The 16,531-nt window shown below is 45.9% G+C and overlaps 1 protein-coding gene across 1 annotated transcript in view; it reads right to left on the bottom strand.

Moving 5' to 3' along the window:
- Positions 1 to 202: 202 nt before the first annotated feature.
- Positions 203 to 16,531, bottom strand: part of IFT43 (intraflagellar transport 43) — a gene marked incomplete at both ends in the record, with an annotated part of 46,070 nt that continues 29,741 nt past the window's right edge. Inside the window, 6 exons of the mRNA XM_082000326.1 lie at positions 203 to 313; positions 1,134 to 1,196; positions 1,547 to 1,622; positions 2,645 to 2,717; positions 15,278 to 15,324; positions 15,824 to 15,856. Coding sequence (XP_081856452.1) covers positions 203 to 313; positions 1,134 to 1,196; positions 1,547 to 1,622; positions 2,645 to 2,717; positions 15,278 to 15,324; positions 15,824 to 15,856 — 403 coding nt within the window. The remainder of the gene's footprint in view (positions 314 to 1,133; positions 1,197 to 1,546; positions 1,623 to 2,644; positions 2,718 to 15,277; positions 15,325 to 15,823; positions 15,857 to 16,531) is intronic.

The following is a 16,531-nucleotide window of genomic DNA, read 5'->3' on the forward strand; positions in this document are numbered from 1 at the left end:
AGAATTCTTAATCTCTTTTGAGAACAAAGATTTTTATTACAAAATACCCAAAACTTCTCCCAAGCCAGTTTTGCTATAAAGCAAGGTCCTATTTATTTTCATATCTGAAATAAATTCTCAAATACAAACAAGTGAATAGAAAACTAAAGTGCTAAACTATTTACAGGGGATGCATGTATGAGATGTCTGGTGTGCCAGCGCTCTATGGCAGATTGAGGTGATCCTCTCTCTCAGACTGTCCCAGGTCCCACTCAGTCACTAGTTCTGAGGACACCTCTGTGAAGAGCTGGTCCCAATCCCAGCTGACATCATCCTACCAAGAAGAAAAAGACAAACATGCTGAAATGTCACTGGTGACACACAAAGGTCTCTGAACGATGACAAATATTCAAGATGAACAGTAAAGAGAGGAACTAAATGGCAACTGCCCCCACCAGGGAAGTCCCAGATTCAGTTGGCTAGAACAGGAATCCTAACCAGAATGAAATGTGAATCCCTGCTACAGTTTAAAGATTTTGACAGAATTAGTCTTGTTCCAAAACTCCATAAAGGACAGATTTTCTGATACTTCTTCATCTTAGATACTCCCAGGCAGGGCATAAAGAGGAGCCATAAAACCCTTCTGCACTTCTGCAGAAGCATCTGCAATTCCAAGCTCCAGAAATCCTTTGTTGCAAATCCTGAACTCCTGCCCCCCCCCCCCCCCCCACGGTTGTATTGAGGTTGTTCTGTCCCGCTTTAACACATCCCTCTTGCTTTCTGCCTTTGTCCCTCTGTACCACCCTGCAGAACTACCTGGAGCTCATGCTGGCTACCAAAATAAAATACACAGAGCACTGTTTCTGCAGGGATCTGTGACAGTGAGAGGCCCTTCACATCTTCCTTACTAGCTCTTTCATACTGAAGGGAGACAATCGTAATGATGCCATCATCTCACACAGAGAAAGCCCTATATATCTTTAAAATAACGTGTTGGGGAAATCAGACCTCCATCCTCTTGGATGAACTCCTTTTCACAGACTCCTCCTCATCTCTGTCCCCCACCCCACGGACAAAAGCTTACTTTCCAAGTATAGTCTGAGACACATAAGAAGCTTTTGCATTATTGGCATTCCCACAAAAGACAGACTCACCTCTCGTAGTTCATGCTCTGGAGCCAAAACTTTGGTGAGAAGCTTCAGGTCAACCTCTCCATCCTATGAACACACACAGTCACAGTCATACAGAGTGAGAACGCAGACACCATCATTTCACCAGGTAGGTCTTGCTAGAGACAGGTATAGCATATGCCTCATAAGGGACACATATTTTGTCAAGGACAATAGCTGGAGCCTCATCTGAGCTGCAGATACCATACCCACACTATTCACAGACACAAACAAGCACGAAAGCCACATTGCAGAGAGGAACAGACTTGAAAGCAGACTGGAAGTTGTTTGGATGATAGGGCTGTGTATTTTCTGCAGCTGAGTATCACTGTGGAGGTTGATGGGAGCCTGGAATGAGAGGGTGTCACAGAGGTCACCCCATAGCAACATCCACTTACCAGAGTCTGAAAGGCAGCATACTTCATAAGATCTTTGTCCAGGTCATGGTAGGTCAGCACTCGGTTCACCTGCACACTGCAACCAGAAAGGGTCAAAGAACAAGCCTGGGTAGGTGTGGAAGCACATCTGAGGAGAAGGGTGGCATGAACAGGAATCTGGTGACACCCATCTCAAGTGGGTGTGAGATGGGTAGACCCAGACAAAAGCAAATCTCATTCAGAAAACGAACAGTCATTGACAAATTTAATTTCTATTTGTGTTTGTCCATGAAAATTACTTGTCACTTCTATTGCAGGGACACTATGGATACAGAAGGAACAGATGGGATTACAAAAAAAAAGAGAAAACAAAGACATGAACTCTGGTGAGAGACAAAGTAATTTTACATTTTCTGCTATAAAGTGTCATTTATTTTTGTTAACACCTGTTTAATTACAATACCTACTCCATACTTGTGAGAGAAGCATCTAGGAGTAAGATATCCCCACCCCTCAAAATAAGGGTCAATAGAAATCCCAGTCTGTGATCTTGGCAATAAGCCCAACAGGGGAGAGAAGACTTTACTGATACATTTAAGATAAAACCCCCAAAAACTTTCATTTTCTAAAAATTGCTGATCTCCCTTGAGCTAACCCCAAGACTATTCTGATAACACCTTCAAACAACAGGACTGTACTTGGCAAATCAACTAGGCACTTGAGTAAGAAGGATATCCTGTGGAGGGCAAAGCAGCCTACGACCGTGCATAATCAAAGTATGTGTGCATGTGTACTGTAGGCATTTGAGGTTATATGGGCAACCTTAAATCAAGCAATTGCTAACTTTTGAGAGTTTGATTCTGCAACATCAAACACGCTACTCTAATGTAATTTTTGTATATATAGAGAGAATATGCAGTAATTGCTTTCGCTGTGTAATAGGAAACAAGACGTTTGCACTGTTCAGCTTGGATCCCCACTCCGTTGAATTCAGCATCAAATTCTGCTGAATAGCACTGCCACTGATGTCCAGAGAGCACGAGATAAGATGGAGTTTAATTTCACCAGCCATTTCGCACTGCTGAGGAGGGCCTCAGGAACACCTGGCAGTGCTTTTACCTGGGGGGAGCTGCCACTTGCATGGCCAGATCTTCCTCCTGGACTTCCTCCAAGTCTGGGATCACGGGAATGTCTGCAACAAGAGAAAGCAGCAGCAGTAAGTGGGGAGTATTATGCTCTCCTCTCGCTAGAGACAAAGGTTTCCTTGCTTCACAGATATGAAAGAGCCTGTTTCTTATTAGAGGAAAACACAAGAGAGTGATTTAGCAATGATTAAAAATATATTGTTTAACATTAAAACAAGGCAATAAAGCTTTGAAGCTTAGGGTCAAAAGAAATCTTGCAAGAGGAGCATATTTGGGCTGGGTACGACTCTGTAGCCATGGACCATGCATTTGAAGACAACTTTGAAGCTGAAAGAAGATGGCTGTACTAAACCCCACTGCCTACTTGCCATCATCCTAAGACCAGCAAGAATTTGCTTCTTATGAGATGTGTTATGATTTGCTGAGCTCAGCCACCAGTCACCTAGACTGTTAGAAATGAAATGTGGGGCAGAAACTGAAAGAAGCCATGTAAAACTACATGCTGAAGGAGCTGCTGGCTGGGTCTCAGACTGTGCAGAGGCCTGTGACCTGACTGAGCTGAGGAAGGAACTTCTGGTGGTCTAGCAGATACAAAAACCTAGAGAAGATGCACCTAGTTGTAATGTCATAAACCTTTTTGTGATTTCCAGTGTGATCCTGGAACGGCTGATGTCTGGGTCACTGGGTATTCCCAGCACAAGGACTACGGCTACTCCTGCACCGCGTGCTGATGCTGGAGCAAGCTGGCTGCTCCCGGCTCTGTCGGCAGCGTGGCCATGCTACTGCAGGACGGCAGCAGGTGGCTGGGCCTGGCTTTACCCCATTTTGCAGCCCAGGCTGAGATGAATATTCAGGAGCTGGAGAGACGTTCCCACCTGTGGCGCTCAGGGCTCCGGGCAGGGTCTTCCTGAAAAGACCCTTGTCCAGCCGCCTGTCAGAGCTTCGCAGGCTCTCAGCCGCCCTCTCCTGCTGAACGTCCCCCGCGCATCCCCCCGGCTCGCCGGCCGGCGGGGCGGGAGGCAGCCCTCGCCCAGCTGCGGCAGGACACGGGTCAGCCCAGGCCTTGGCGCGGTGGCCGTTTGGAGCTGGCCACGCAGTAGGATTTCTCGCTAATTGGCTGCCTGGTGGAAGGCTGAGCAGGACGGGGGCTGCCGCGAGAGCCTGGCCACAGCGAAAGGCAGTGACAGCTTGGCCGGCCTCAGCAGAGCTGTGCCTTCTAGCTCCCCAGCCGCCCAAGGAGCAGGCGCCTGCGGAGCAGCTCTCCGACTACAGCAAACTTCCCACAGACATTTAAAGGGAAACTGCAGCAACAGGCCCCCAGGCTGTCCCTTAGAGGGAGGAGAAATGCATCACCAGTGGGTCGCTGGGCATTTGGGGCAGATCTGTCCCCCCTCTGCTTGTAGGGACAATACACAGAAGCTGCTGCTGTCCCACCAGCTCTTCCCTGCAGGGGCTCCCAGATCTTGATAAAACTTGTAGAAAAATGCAATTTCGGGACAAAAGCATCTCCATGGACAGACAGACCGACCTGTGGAGGCAGCTGGTAAAACCTGCTCAGCGGTAATGTGGGAGAAAGTCCCTGTACATGAGCAACAAATACCAAGGAGGGAACAGACTGGTGAGACTGGTCCAGGGGGACGAATGAAGCGCTGTGCAGAGGTGCCTTGTTAGGTCCAGGCAAATAAGCATGGGAATGAGAAACAGTCTAATCTCTCCTGAGCTAATTTATCCTTTTCAGCAGGAGACTGTGACTATTGCTCAGCAAACACAACTGAATGAAGAACTGTACTACCTGGGAACAGAGCTGCCTTTGCTCACAGAACAGCATTCCCTGTAGCAGGAGAAGGCCAGATCCTTATCCTCTTTTGACAGCAGAAATGTGGAAGGCGTTTGCAGCAAACTGGATTTCTTCACTTGGTGTTCCTTTTGGTAGCTGTTTCTGGGGTCTCCTCTTCCTGGTCCCTTTTTGCTTGTGTTGATCTCTTTTTGCACTAGAGAAAGCTGTAAACTTAGGGCCCAGATCAGTGATGCCCCTTCCATTTCGCAGGTTCCCGAAGAACCCTGGATTTACCAGTGCTGGTTTTATCTCATTGCCATTTAACTCCATGGAGACGTTCCCAAACCCCTCGCAGAGCCTACCTCTACTCTGTATTAGCAAAATCCAGTCAATCATATAGAAATTCTTTCCAAAAGATATTCAAGGCTCTGATATTGTATAGGCACTTAGAAAATATTTCGGTCAGAAGAGCTGGAAACACTCTGGGGGCTCCTGCCAGCCTCTCCAACAAAGGCCAGCACATGCTTGTTCTTACTGCAAACTGCAGATGATTTTGTCCATTTCTAGGCAGGAGCAATGCCCTTTAGGGGCATTAGACTGTTAGAGACTGACAGGAAACAGAACAAAAAATGTCACAAATTATAAGAAAATATCAGCTCCCCAGGCTAACTGCTATCGGTGGCAAATCAGCCCTGAAATATTTGGGTCTTTATTTCACTTGTTAGTCCTAATTTCCCCTTCCCTCCAATTCCCATGGTGCCACCTCTCTAGAATCCCTCTCCCTTCTCTCTGTACAGCTTGCAAAGTGTCTCAGTTCTCACCTCACCAAGGACCCCACCTTTCCCCTCACTCAGTCTCCCGCTCCCTAACTGTTTTGTGTTGCTCTTCTTAGGACTCACATTGGGGTTTTTTTCCAGTAAGCTCTGGTAACAGCTACGTCACGGCACTATGTCAACTGCAAGGGGAAGAAACAGGTGGCTGCAAGAGTGTAGGCATAAGCTTTACTTTTAACATCCCCATTAGCTACAGTGAGGTTACTTATATATGTACATGCAGAAAAGTTCACAGGACAATGTCCTCCCAGCCTCACACTGCAGCACTCATACAGCTTTTTCCAACAACAAGGTTACATTACAAACCCACACTCTGTATACTTTGTTCTATGACCCACTTTTTTTCCCCTCCTGTTCAGTGTGAGGGTTTCAGATCACTTCCCATCACACTCATAAGCCTGTGGTTTCAGCGCAGAATCTTGACACATGCTTTACTGTCCAGGCTCTAACGCCTGAATTTAGTGCCCAGGTGGGTAAACTTTAGAAATATACCTACATGCTAAGGAGCTGCCTGCGTGCAAAAGGAAACACCTTCACAGATACCAGGTCACTGCAATGAAGTGAACAAATGGCCTGTGCATTACACAAAGAAAATATTTTGCAGCTGAGAAGAAGGGGTAGCTTTAAAACCTGGAAACAAAAAATTATTATCTGCAGTCTAGCTCTAGGTTGGGGGTGGCAGGGGGAGGTTGCATTACTCAGCAGTTTCCATAGTCTTTAGTATTAACTGATTTTAATCAAAACTGTAGGCAAATCTCAGGCGCAACACGAAAATCTTACAGCTTCAGCTTTTCTTCTCCCATTTTCCTGCGGACTTTGAGATCAGAACAAACTGATACGATACTAATCATAAGAGACATTAAAATAAAAGTTGAGTTACTGATGAAAAACTTTTAAAAGTAGAACAAATTGAGTACAAACCTTCTTACCAACCTTGGCCTCCCAGCTGGCCTCTGAACACTATGCTGCAAGGTTACCTATGCCACCTGCCTCAACCAGCCTCCCCAAGATGGAACTCCTCTGAATCTCCATTTCATATGGCAGAGAACATTCCCAGAGTGTTCCTAAAAACAACACTCACTCTCCCCCTGAAAGCGAGTATCCTGCTTTCATTTTAGCTTAAAGGGAGGGGAGAATAGGTAGACAGACACGCCAGGTAGTGTTTTACAAGCAGAAGAAATGAGTGCATGCAACAGAAGGTGGAGGGGGGGGAAAATAAAATCTCAGTGCATGCAGTGACCTTAAAGAGGACTGGATGAGGTTTCTCTCTATGGCTCCAAACGACTGGGAACAGAGTAACACAAAGCCTTTCCCCGTGGATTCCTCAGCCCATAAAGAAATGAGATACTGGCTTTAGAAACTGCTCATGGTAGAGATGTGAAAAACTGAGTGAGTGCCAAATGCTAGATGACCATTGCAAACTCTGCTCCATCTCCCACATGCTGGTGAACAAGAGTGAACAAAGAATGAAACCAAAATCCTCGCAGAAGTTATGGTGGGGTAGAAGACACCAGTACCAAATATTGGCTAACAGGGGAGTTATAATATGCTGCACTAAACTGATTGTCTCAGAACATTTAAGAAGTCTCAGCATATAAGTAAGAATAGTAGTTTTATTACTACAGCTGGACTGAACTAGGTCTTAAAAAAGAGCTTCACGGCTAAGTTATGGCAAGACACCAACAGCATAAGGCAGAAGCGTGTGGATGGTAGGAGGAAAAAATGGAGTGGAAAGACTGAGGGTGACCCATGCTACATGAAGATAGACAAACAATAAGGAAGGAACAGCAGCTTTTTAAGTCATAAACAAAGGAAGGCTTTACGTGTTCATATTACGGTACATGTAGTCACCATCACCTTTTTTTACCTCTTAGCAAATAACTTACTGACAGGCAAGGAAGTCAACCACAGAAAGCAACAAGCAGGAGGTAGAAGAATCTGCACCACCTTAACACCCAGTTGCTCCCACAAGTTGGTGAGTTGCACTTACCCCTCCCAGGCAGAGCTCATTTTTGGTTTAGTAGCAACAACTGCAGGCTGGGTCCCTTCAAATCCTGTGAGCTCACAGTAGGATCTGGTCCTAGCCCCAAGGAACTAAGTTCTCTGTTAGATACATGACAGCACATAAGTGGAGACAGACAGAATCTGTTCAAGGTCAGGCAATAAATCAGTGGCAGAGCTGGATCTAGAAAATGTGTCCCAGGTTAGGCCTGCAGTTAGTCAGCAGTGTGGTTGCCACTTTCTCCCTGAGCTGTTTTAAGAGTCTCCTGAGACAACACCCTGACACCCAAAAAAATGACTCCATCTCACATAGTCTGATTTACTTCCCCAACTGGGTAAGCGTTTCAAAGGCCAGTTTAGAATGGATACTCTTGCAGTGAGGACCATGCTGCCCTCCCTGTCTACACACCACCAAATCCAGAGAATACAAAGGGGGTAGTGGCATCTGGAGCTGGCAATCCCCTGCCACTAAGCAGGCATAAGAATGAAACTAACTTTAGTTTAAGTTGCTTGCTCATAAAATGTAAAACTGAAATAATTACAATATCGCTGCTGCAAAACTTTGTTTTACTGAATGCTGTTACCTTCTGCATCACGTTTGGGGAATTTTAAACAGGCAAATGGAAGAAGGTCTGATTGAAGATGAAGTTAAGTGAAAGAAATTGGTCTCATTTAGCACATGACAGGATTCATCTGTGTTCCCAAGTCCACTGAGGTAGCATCATGGGCGTTTCATATTCATGAGCTGCTGCGACACTGTGTCCCCTCATTTACAAAGCACCGTGTTCAGCAAATTCTGTCCCTGTGGACACTCCGTGCATTTCATGGTCTTGTCAGAGAGACATCAAACACTTCAGTAACCAAATACCAGAAAATGGCTTTAATTAGCACATCTCAATGCAATAAATAATTTTTGTCTCTAAGTGGAAAAATGGAGAATTAAAAAAAAAAAAAGAAAAAAGTGGAAAGCAACAGGCAAAAAAAAATCTTCAAAAAAACATAAGGAACAAGGGACACAGACAGCTTCTGCTGAACACACAAACAAGCTTGAAGCCTCTTGGAAGCTTTCTCAGGAGAGCAGCAGGCAAATGGAGAGGATAAAGAATATTTCTTTGGATGCTTGGACATTAATTTCATAGGGATGCCTTTCCCTGACTGAAATTGCCCTACTAGTAGGCCAATACGGAACAGCGTACCTGCCTGATCAGCCAGTAGGGAGATGAAAACAGCAGAGTGAAAAGCAGGCAGTACCACAGTACCACCACAGCTACTAGGGCACAAAGCTGAGACAAGCAGAAGATCACCTGAGTGTCCCATGCCCCAAAGCACCTTTCTGAGAAGAGAAAGGTAACAGCACAACCTGGCCAAGCTGATGGGAAGTCACCCAGCGAGCAGGTGCCAGAGGATTCATAGGATCTAGGGGAGGTCATGCAGCAGATTCAGTACTGACACTCCAGCCTTGCCTTAAAAGATTATGCATGTGCCTTGCATCAGACAAAATAATTTTTTTCTTCAGCCACCAAGCTCTGATGATACTGTCAGCTAGACAGATGACTGGCTGGGAGGTCAAGTGGTCCATGAGACTTCCTTAGTGTTGTGCTTTCACAGACTGCTTGGCGTGGCATGGCTTCTTCCGCACCTGAGTGCTTGCTGGGGACAGGCATCAGGCACATTTGCTACTTCCCAAGGCTGCTACTGACACAAACCCTTTGCCCAGTTTCAACCCCTGCAAAGCATGAAGAGAGCCAGGGCACAGAACAGCCCCATCAGATGAATCGCTGGGCTCAGTGCAGGGCTTCAACAGGCAGTAATCCGTGGCTTGTATTGTGCAAGAAGTAAGAGCAAACACTGACGGCTTTAAAGATGAGGAATCTCTTAATGCATAGGTTTGTTCACCAGCAGCAGAAGACAGGAGAGACTAAAGGCCAGGTTCAGGACCTGAAGTCCACCATATTCCTAAGGTTATCGGCATTTAGAGTGGCAACACACCTCCTAGCCCTACCAGCAGCTCCCTGACACAGCACTGTGCCTGCCCTCCTTTTCAGTAACATCTGTTTTCCTCTTTTCAAAGGCTTTTCCCTTTTCCTTTGCAGTATTCCCGTGCTGAAACATACTCAGAAGGTAGTGGGGCAGCAGATGAGAAGGCATGAGGTGCCCAGGGCGTGTCTGGTGAACTCAGAAACACAAAACCCTCCTCAACAATGTTGGAGATGAGTGATTTTGCATTAGAGCATTACTGGGGCAGGGAAAGCAGCTTCTCAGGATGCTCCTGTGGAAGTATGTTTGGGAGCAGGCATGTCTGATTCTATTTCATCCTTTTCATGTTACGCTGGAAAAACAAGACAAACTACATTTCTTTTATGCTAAATCCTTAGGTTTTTTATTTTTTCTTATATATATTTATTAAAAAATGCCACTTTGATCGGCAGCACCCGTGACACTTCCACATCCAGCAACTCCTCAGAAGCCTCCCTCCCTCCACACAAGGCCACCGCTGCTGACAGCCAGACGGGTTTGATCAGAGCCACTCAGAATCAGATTTTCATAAGACAGATGAGGAATCTTACTGCTGCTCTCTCTCATATCAGATGAGAAACTGAGGGGGAGGGGGTACGGGTCCTGAGGGAACGACACTACAATCAAGGGCTACGCGGTTCTCTCTCTGTCCCTCCACTGCTGCAATTTTCAAAGGAGTTTGCCTCGGGCAGTTTTAAATGATGGTGTCTCAATTCTGTAATCATCTTTCAAGAGCTTTTTCTTAAAGGGTGTTTTAGGTAAACCTAGTCCGTCAACTACACTTATGGACTCAGCAATCACAAACCCAATATGACTGTGTATCTACCATATCACAGAATTTAGTGATGGAAGATGCTTACCCAGATGATCATTTTCAGACCCCAACAAGCTGTGTGTGCTCCCTTCCAATTAAGCTACCCACTGCCCTTTGGCCAGTGGTCTGCTGTTTCAAATAGAACTTCAGACATATCACTTGGGATGTATTCTCTGCTCCCCACTGCCCACTGTAGTTGTCAGGAGGGAGCTTTCCTTGAGCACCAGAGCCTGCCAGCAGTCACTGGAGGAGTTCAAACTGGCCTGGACCAACAGCTCAGTGGAAGCCATCAGGCTGAGCTGAGCCTGCCCTTCACTGACCTTGCGCACAGACGCGGGGTAGCATGTTAGGGGAGCAGCCAAGGGGAAGACTGCGGTGTGCTGACAGAGCCACACACGAAGTCAAAGTGCAAAACCCCAGAAACTCAGCAGTCACTGTCACTGTCTGCCCCAGGCCCCTCTCTTCAGCCCATTCACACCACTTCCAAAACACCATGTTTTTCATGCCATCTCCATTTCACTGATGCTCATAACTTTTCACCCACTTAGCCCAAACCACTCCACCACTGCCTCCTGAGCCTATGAAGTACCCATTGGCCATCTCCCTGACACTTCCTGCAAATTCCCCTCTCTTACCCTCATGCTCAGCCAATGCAGCTGTCCTTGCAGCTCAGGACATTCCATTCCTCAGCTGGAATCCACCAGCACTTGGTGTGTTCTGTAAAACCAGCAGCTCACCAGGGAAGAAACTGGCAAACTTTATCAGGAATGACAGAGTCGGCAATAATCCACACTGCGCTCCATTCTCAGCTCTGTTTGGAGCAATTTCATCATCAGTGCATATCTGCATGCAGCTCAAGAGGTGTTTGCTACTTTATGGCTGTGAATTCCAGGTACTGGATATCCTGTAAGGGCTGTCTCCCACCTGACAGACAGACATCACTCCCCAGAAGGATGAGGGGACCATGGCATACACCCATTTCCTCCTCTGTTGTGCGCAGAGCCTGGACTTCCATCCTGTTCAAATGCAAAGGAGCTGCTGGCACACACCAGAAGGGTAAGAAGTCCTTCTAGAGGTTTGACTTTGTATAGAGAGGTCTAATCATCAGCTCTGCTTCCTTGAGGAGGCTTCCCAGCAGGCAGGAAGGGGTTTTGCCTTGAGGGCAGAGATCTAGTGACTGTCTCCTGGCAGATTTCCTCACCTGCAGGTCAGGTTTGGGTTGTCTGTATAGCATAGTCTGGCTTTCATTTCAATCAGCTGCCTCATTCACACACACTATCTGCTTTAAAACAACAAGCCGTTGTTCCTGCAGACAGAGTCACACATCACATCCCAATCCTCCAAGACAAGCCCTGTTCTAGGAGGTATGCATCCCAAGGGTAACAGAGAGCAGGGGGGAAGGGACTTCTGAAGATGGGGCAATAGTCTATGGGGGAAAGATAGCCGGGAGAGAGATGACAACTTTAGCTAACAAGCCCCCATAGAGTGCTGAGGAGAAAAATCCAAGGGCAATGTAGTGAGGAGACAGGCATCTGGGGGAGTGCAACTCAGCAGCACAGAACTGGTGGACAAGAAAGGAACAACAGAGAAACTTTTAGCCAAAAGGACAAAGCAGTTTGCTGACAGAATGGGAGGGGGGAATACCAGCATTTCTCACCCCAAGAGGAAAAAGCCCTTTGTAACTGCATGCCAGAAAGATATACACAAGCAGAGTAAAGCCAAATGAAATACCCAAGCAAAGTCGAAGCAGAGACACTACTGCCCTGCTGGAGAAAGGAGCAAAGGGAGGGGAAAGCCCTTCAGCATGAACTTGGTTGTCCTGTCTTCCCTCCCACCTCATGACAAAGAATAGTCTGCACTTGGGAGAAGCTCTTGGCTGCTACAGAAAAGGAAGCAGCGCTCTGCACACAGCACTTTTTAAATTCCATGGAGAGTCTCACATCTCCCATCTCATGCAGTTTCCCTGCCGTACAGAGCTCAGTCACTGCTGCCCATTTCCCCTGTTGACATGGACAGAAAATTGAGCAATTACCCTTAAACTCCTCTCTCTCAGATTGCCCAGATTGCTACATACACAGCATTAAGCCCCCAATTGCCCCTGGCCAAAAGTGACTCAACTAGGCCTGTCCTTTAGGAATTAAACACTTTTGTGTTGCTTGTGAAGGTTTATTATTCCTCAAGTTGTGATACATTAAATCCTGCTAAAGCAGGTTTCCCACCATGCAGAGGAGCTGCCCCCCCACCATGACAAGGTTCAGCTGGACACACATCCACCTAGCAGAGGTGCGTTATCCATTTGCTCTGCCTGTGTGCTAGCACGTACCAGTGTGTGTTCAGGAGGATGGGCACTAAGCTCACAGCAGGTGCTGTAGGAAACCCCAATATCCATCAACTAGACACTCCAGAGCTATTTCTGGAGAGACGCAGCACTTTTTGAAAACAGTCCTTCCAGCCTGGAGTTTTACAGGAGCATATGGTGCTTTTAGTTGAACACAAGTCTTTGCTTTCCTATAACTCAAAACTGGCTCCTCTAAAGTGGTTCTCTTGTCCTGTACTAGCCTCTACGAAGAAAAAATATGGATTAGAGAAAATGAATTCTGAGCACGACCTGAGCCAGGGTACTTCACTGCTAGTATTTCAACAGTTTGTATTGCACGGTATGGATGACTTGCCCCTTCTGGGTCTCCCTGTGCCACTGCAAGGAATGTCTGAAATTGCAGATAGTTCCATGCATGTCCCTGTCTGGTCCACCCACTCACAATCTCCCATATTACTTCAGTCTTTCCACGCAGCCTGAGAAGCAACTGCTCTTCTCTCCCAAACTCCCATGGAGATGCGGAATCAGGTGCTATTTCATGCAGAGGGTGAACTGCCAGAGGCAGTGAGAGAATTGTACTTTTATTTCTGAAACTACAAGGCATATCAAGCCCAAAAGCCTCCCCTTGGCTGTAAAACCTTCCCTCCATTCTCCACAGGCCAAACTGGGCTCTCTTCAGGCCCTATGCTTTTTTAACACTTTCTCCAATGGACTCCAAATTCTGAGCCTCTGGGTGTTAGTGATGTATAAATGATCACAACTGAGCACGTTTCAAATACACAAGAATACCTTTTTAAGGGCATATAGTTTTGTCCTTCATTCTTCTAATGAAAAGGTTGGATGGGGGACAATGTTAATGGAATGGTACAGCTCAGCTTTCTAATAGGTTAAAGGAAGGCAATCCAAATGTGTTGGTTGACAGCAGCAATCATTACGCAACTGCGCCTGTTCATATTAAGGTGTACAAGCTAACACATTATGCAGCACAAAATAACCGTGACCCATCCTTGGGGATCCATACACCAATGTCTTGATTTTTGTATGTTTAGAATCTGACCTCTACTGTTACAGTTAAGGACTGAAGTCCAAGTGCAGTTCTGTGCAAAGGGGAGGCTGATACAGCTCAACTTACTGCACAGCCTCAGCATGCTATTCCCTGCCTTCCGCACTGGGCAGTTATTTGCATCTCTCTGCTTATTCAAAAAAGTAATTTTATTCATTGGAGGTTGTTTATATGTCACTTTTCTTCACTGTAATTGCTCAGCCCATATGGAAAACTATCCCAGAACAGCTTGCTTAATCTCCCTGTAGAAATAGGACCACAAGCATGCAATGCACTGATCCATTCAGAGATTTTTCCATATGCAAATTAGATCCACAACCCAGTGTATTTGACCGTGCCAGAAACTGCCTGGGTAGGAACCATAAGCAGATTAAGTGGGATCCTTCTTCTAAGACATAGATTTAATCCAAAGATGAACTCTGGTTTGCAAACAATCCAAATTCAACTGTTAACCATGGGTTAGGCACAGATAAATAAATGAAGTGTATTAGGACTCGCCATGTCTTCATACCACATTCTGCATCAATTCTATTCTGTATTTATTACCCAAGGTCTTGCAGCACTAAAAGTCACATGCAAATATGTGGCAAGCATTTTTATGCCTGGTTAGCAAAGACAGTTATTACACTTTGAATACATGACTAAAGTTCAACAAGAAGGACAGCGTGTATGCAAACAGTCAAAGAGCTGCTCAGAACAGACTATCAGCCTCAGTGACATACACTGAAATTTAAGAAGCCCAAGAAACTTCCCAAGGGGAGAATTAAGCCTATTCTGAAGATGCCAATGCTATAAAGGTGCCACTTCTGGCAGTCATATGTTGCAATGCTTAATCTGTCTGGAAGACCCAAATAAGTCTTCATTTAATCTCATTAAGCATACTGATGTCTGATCCTTTGTGACTCCTGGTAATTCTTCTCATGCTTGGTGATATTTTACAGATGAAATTTTTTATACACTGTATACAATTCTTAGCCCTTGAAAACTGAGGTAGCGCCTAGAGACTTTAATGAATTTCTATGCTCCCCACAGTTCTCTAGTACTTGTCTCAAAATTTATACTGTGGATTTTTCCTGAGATTTCTCTTGACTAATCCAGTCCTAGAAGAGCAGGTGATATACACTATAAAGAAAACTAGTGCTAAGTCAGGAGTCAAGTAGATTTCACAGCAGCCTGTACAGGGATGGGATGGGATTACCCACCAGTGCCTATGTTTAGCTTATGATTTATGATCTTAGGACAAGTTAGGACAAGAGGATTTTTTTAAATTAAGAATTCTCTCATGCCAGAGACCCCAGGAGAGTGGTGCAGACACTTGTCCTGATGGGAACAAAATAAGGATGTTACCATAAAACGTAAGAGAGGCTTTAAGTAGAGCATACTATCACCTAAACTAGGGGACAGCAGTGATTCCATTCTCTGCTCTTAACCTTTTATTGCTCTTTTAGCTCTCTTTTTGCCCCAGTCCGCTATTCTCCATGTGGAGGTAATCACAGAGAAAAGTGTGTCCTCAACACTTTCCTTCTTCCCAAAGGTGTTTTATCATGCTGTGTTAATGAAGACCCAGAGTTAGACTACAGGTTCACATCCTCATCCTCCTCTCCATCTCCTTTGCTCTCTCTCCCTCATTCATCAGCTGGGGAGTCGTAAGCAGCTCCCACATTTGTTTACCCCCAGGGTGGTTTGTTTCCTTGCAATTTCTTAGAAGATGCTTCTGCTCACTTTACTGGAGAACCCCCAGACATGCATGAAGGCACTTCTTGCAGTCAAGTAGGCGATATCTTACCTCCTCCATCATCTGATGCCTCCAGGCTCTGCTGTCTGAGACGATGGCTGCAGCAAAACACAAGGAAGAAAGAATTTCAATTGCAAGCCCAGAAAAGCATCTTGTTTTGTCCCCTTCCTCCCCACAAGCCTCCTGGCCTGTCAAGGGGAGAGCTGCCAGGTACGCTTAGCCTGCAGACTGACCTTCTTCCATACTCCTCATTGCTGGACTTAGCAGAAATGAGCTCAGAGTGCCTTGTATCTGAGACAAACCCCTAGGCTGCAGACAGCAGGACCTGGGCTGGGTCTGAAAGGAAAGCTGATGCTTTCTACTTTTCCTTCTTTCTGTCATATAGGAGTGACAGAGCCATCACCTAGTCCATACCCAGGGAATACAGAGTGACCAGCCCTGCCCCATCCCAGGACACATGACATGAATTCATGCCAGGCTCTGCACCATTCCCAAGTTCCAGATCTTGGTGTACTGGTGTTTAGAGTCACATGTCCCTTCTCCATGAGATCAGATGTAAAAGTTGTGGAAGAAGACTCAGCGACAATGGGAACTTACTCTTCTACTTCTTCTGCATGCTTTCTTCCTGACCTGCAAGGCAAGGAAAGGCTTATGCTTAGAAAAGGCTAGAGAAAATTTTAAAAATGCACCTTTCCCTATATCACTGTTATTGTGCAAAATAGATCCTACACGAGGTCCAATATAACACATCACACCTTTAAAGAGTTCTGGGTGACCATTAAATCAGTGTATCAAAAAGGCGCTGAGTGTATCAGATTGAAGGAGAACAGTCTGGGTCCAAAAAGACAGCCATGCCCAGATACAGCAAAAGCCATACTCCCTGCTTTTTTAGCTTCTCAGATACTTTCTCATCCCATCTGCCATCAGCTGCAGGTTAAGTTTGCTTTACCTGAGTAGAGAGGTCAGCACATTAAGGAGTGATGCTATGCTTTGTCTACCTGCCCCTGTGAGATCAACAAGTCCTTCCTCCCTCTGGTCGTGCATAAAGATTATCTGGTTGCCTTTGTAGGTTAGGAGCCCCACCTGAGCTGGACAAGTTCAGGTCAGACATGCTGTCACTGCAGTAAATCAGGGTTGATCTGGCTGAGTTAACAGGAGTTCATAACAATAACGTGGCAGGGAGGCACTGGCAAATGGCAGCTCCCTTGCTCTCCACCCCAGCAAGCCCAGAAGTAATTCAGTCCCGATTAGGGACGCTTGTTCAATATTCAAAATGTAAAACATGGAGGTTGCTGAACCAGCACT

This window comes from Phaethon aethereus (assembly GCF_964289735.1).
Source record: "Phaethon aethereus genome assembly, chromosome: 5".
NCBI lineage: Eukaryota > Metazoa > Chordata > Aves > Phaethontiformes > Phaethontidae > Phaethon > Phaethon aethereus.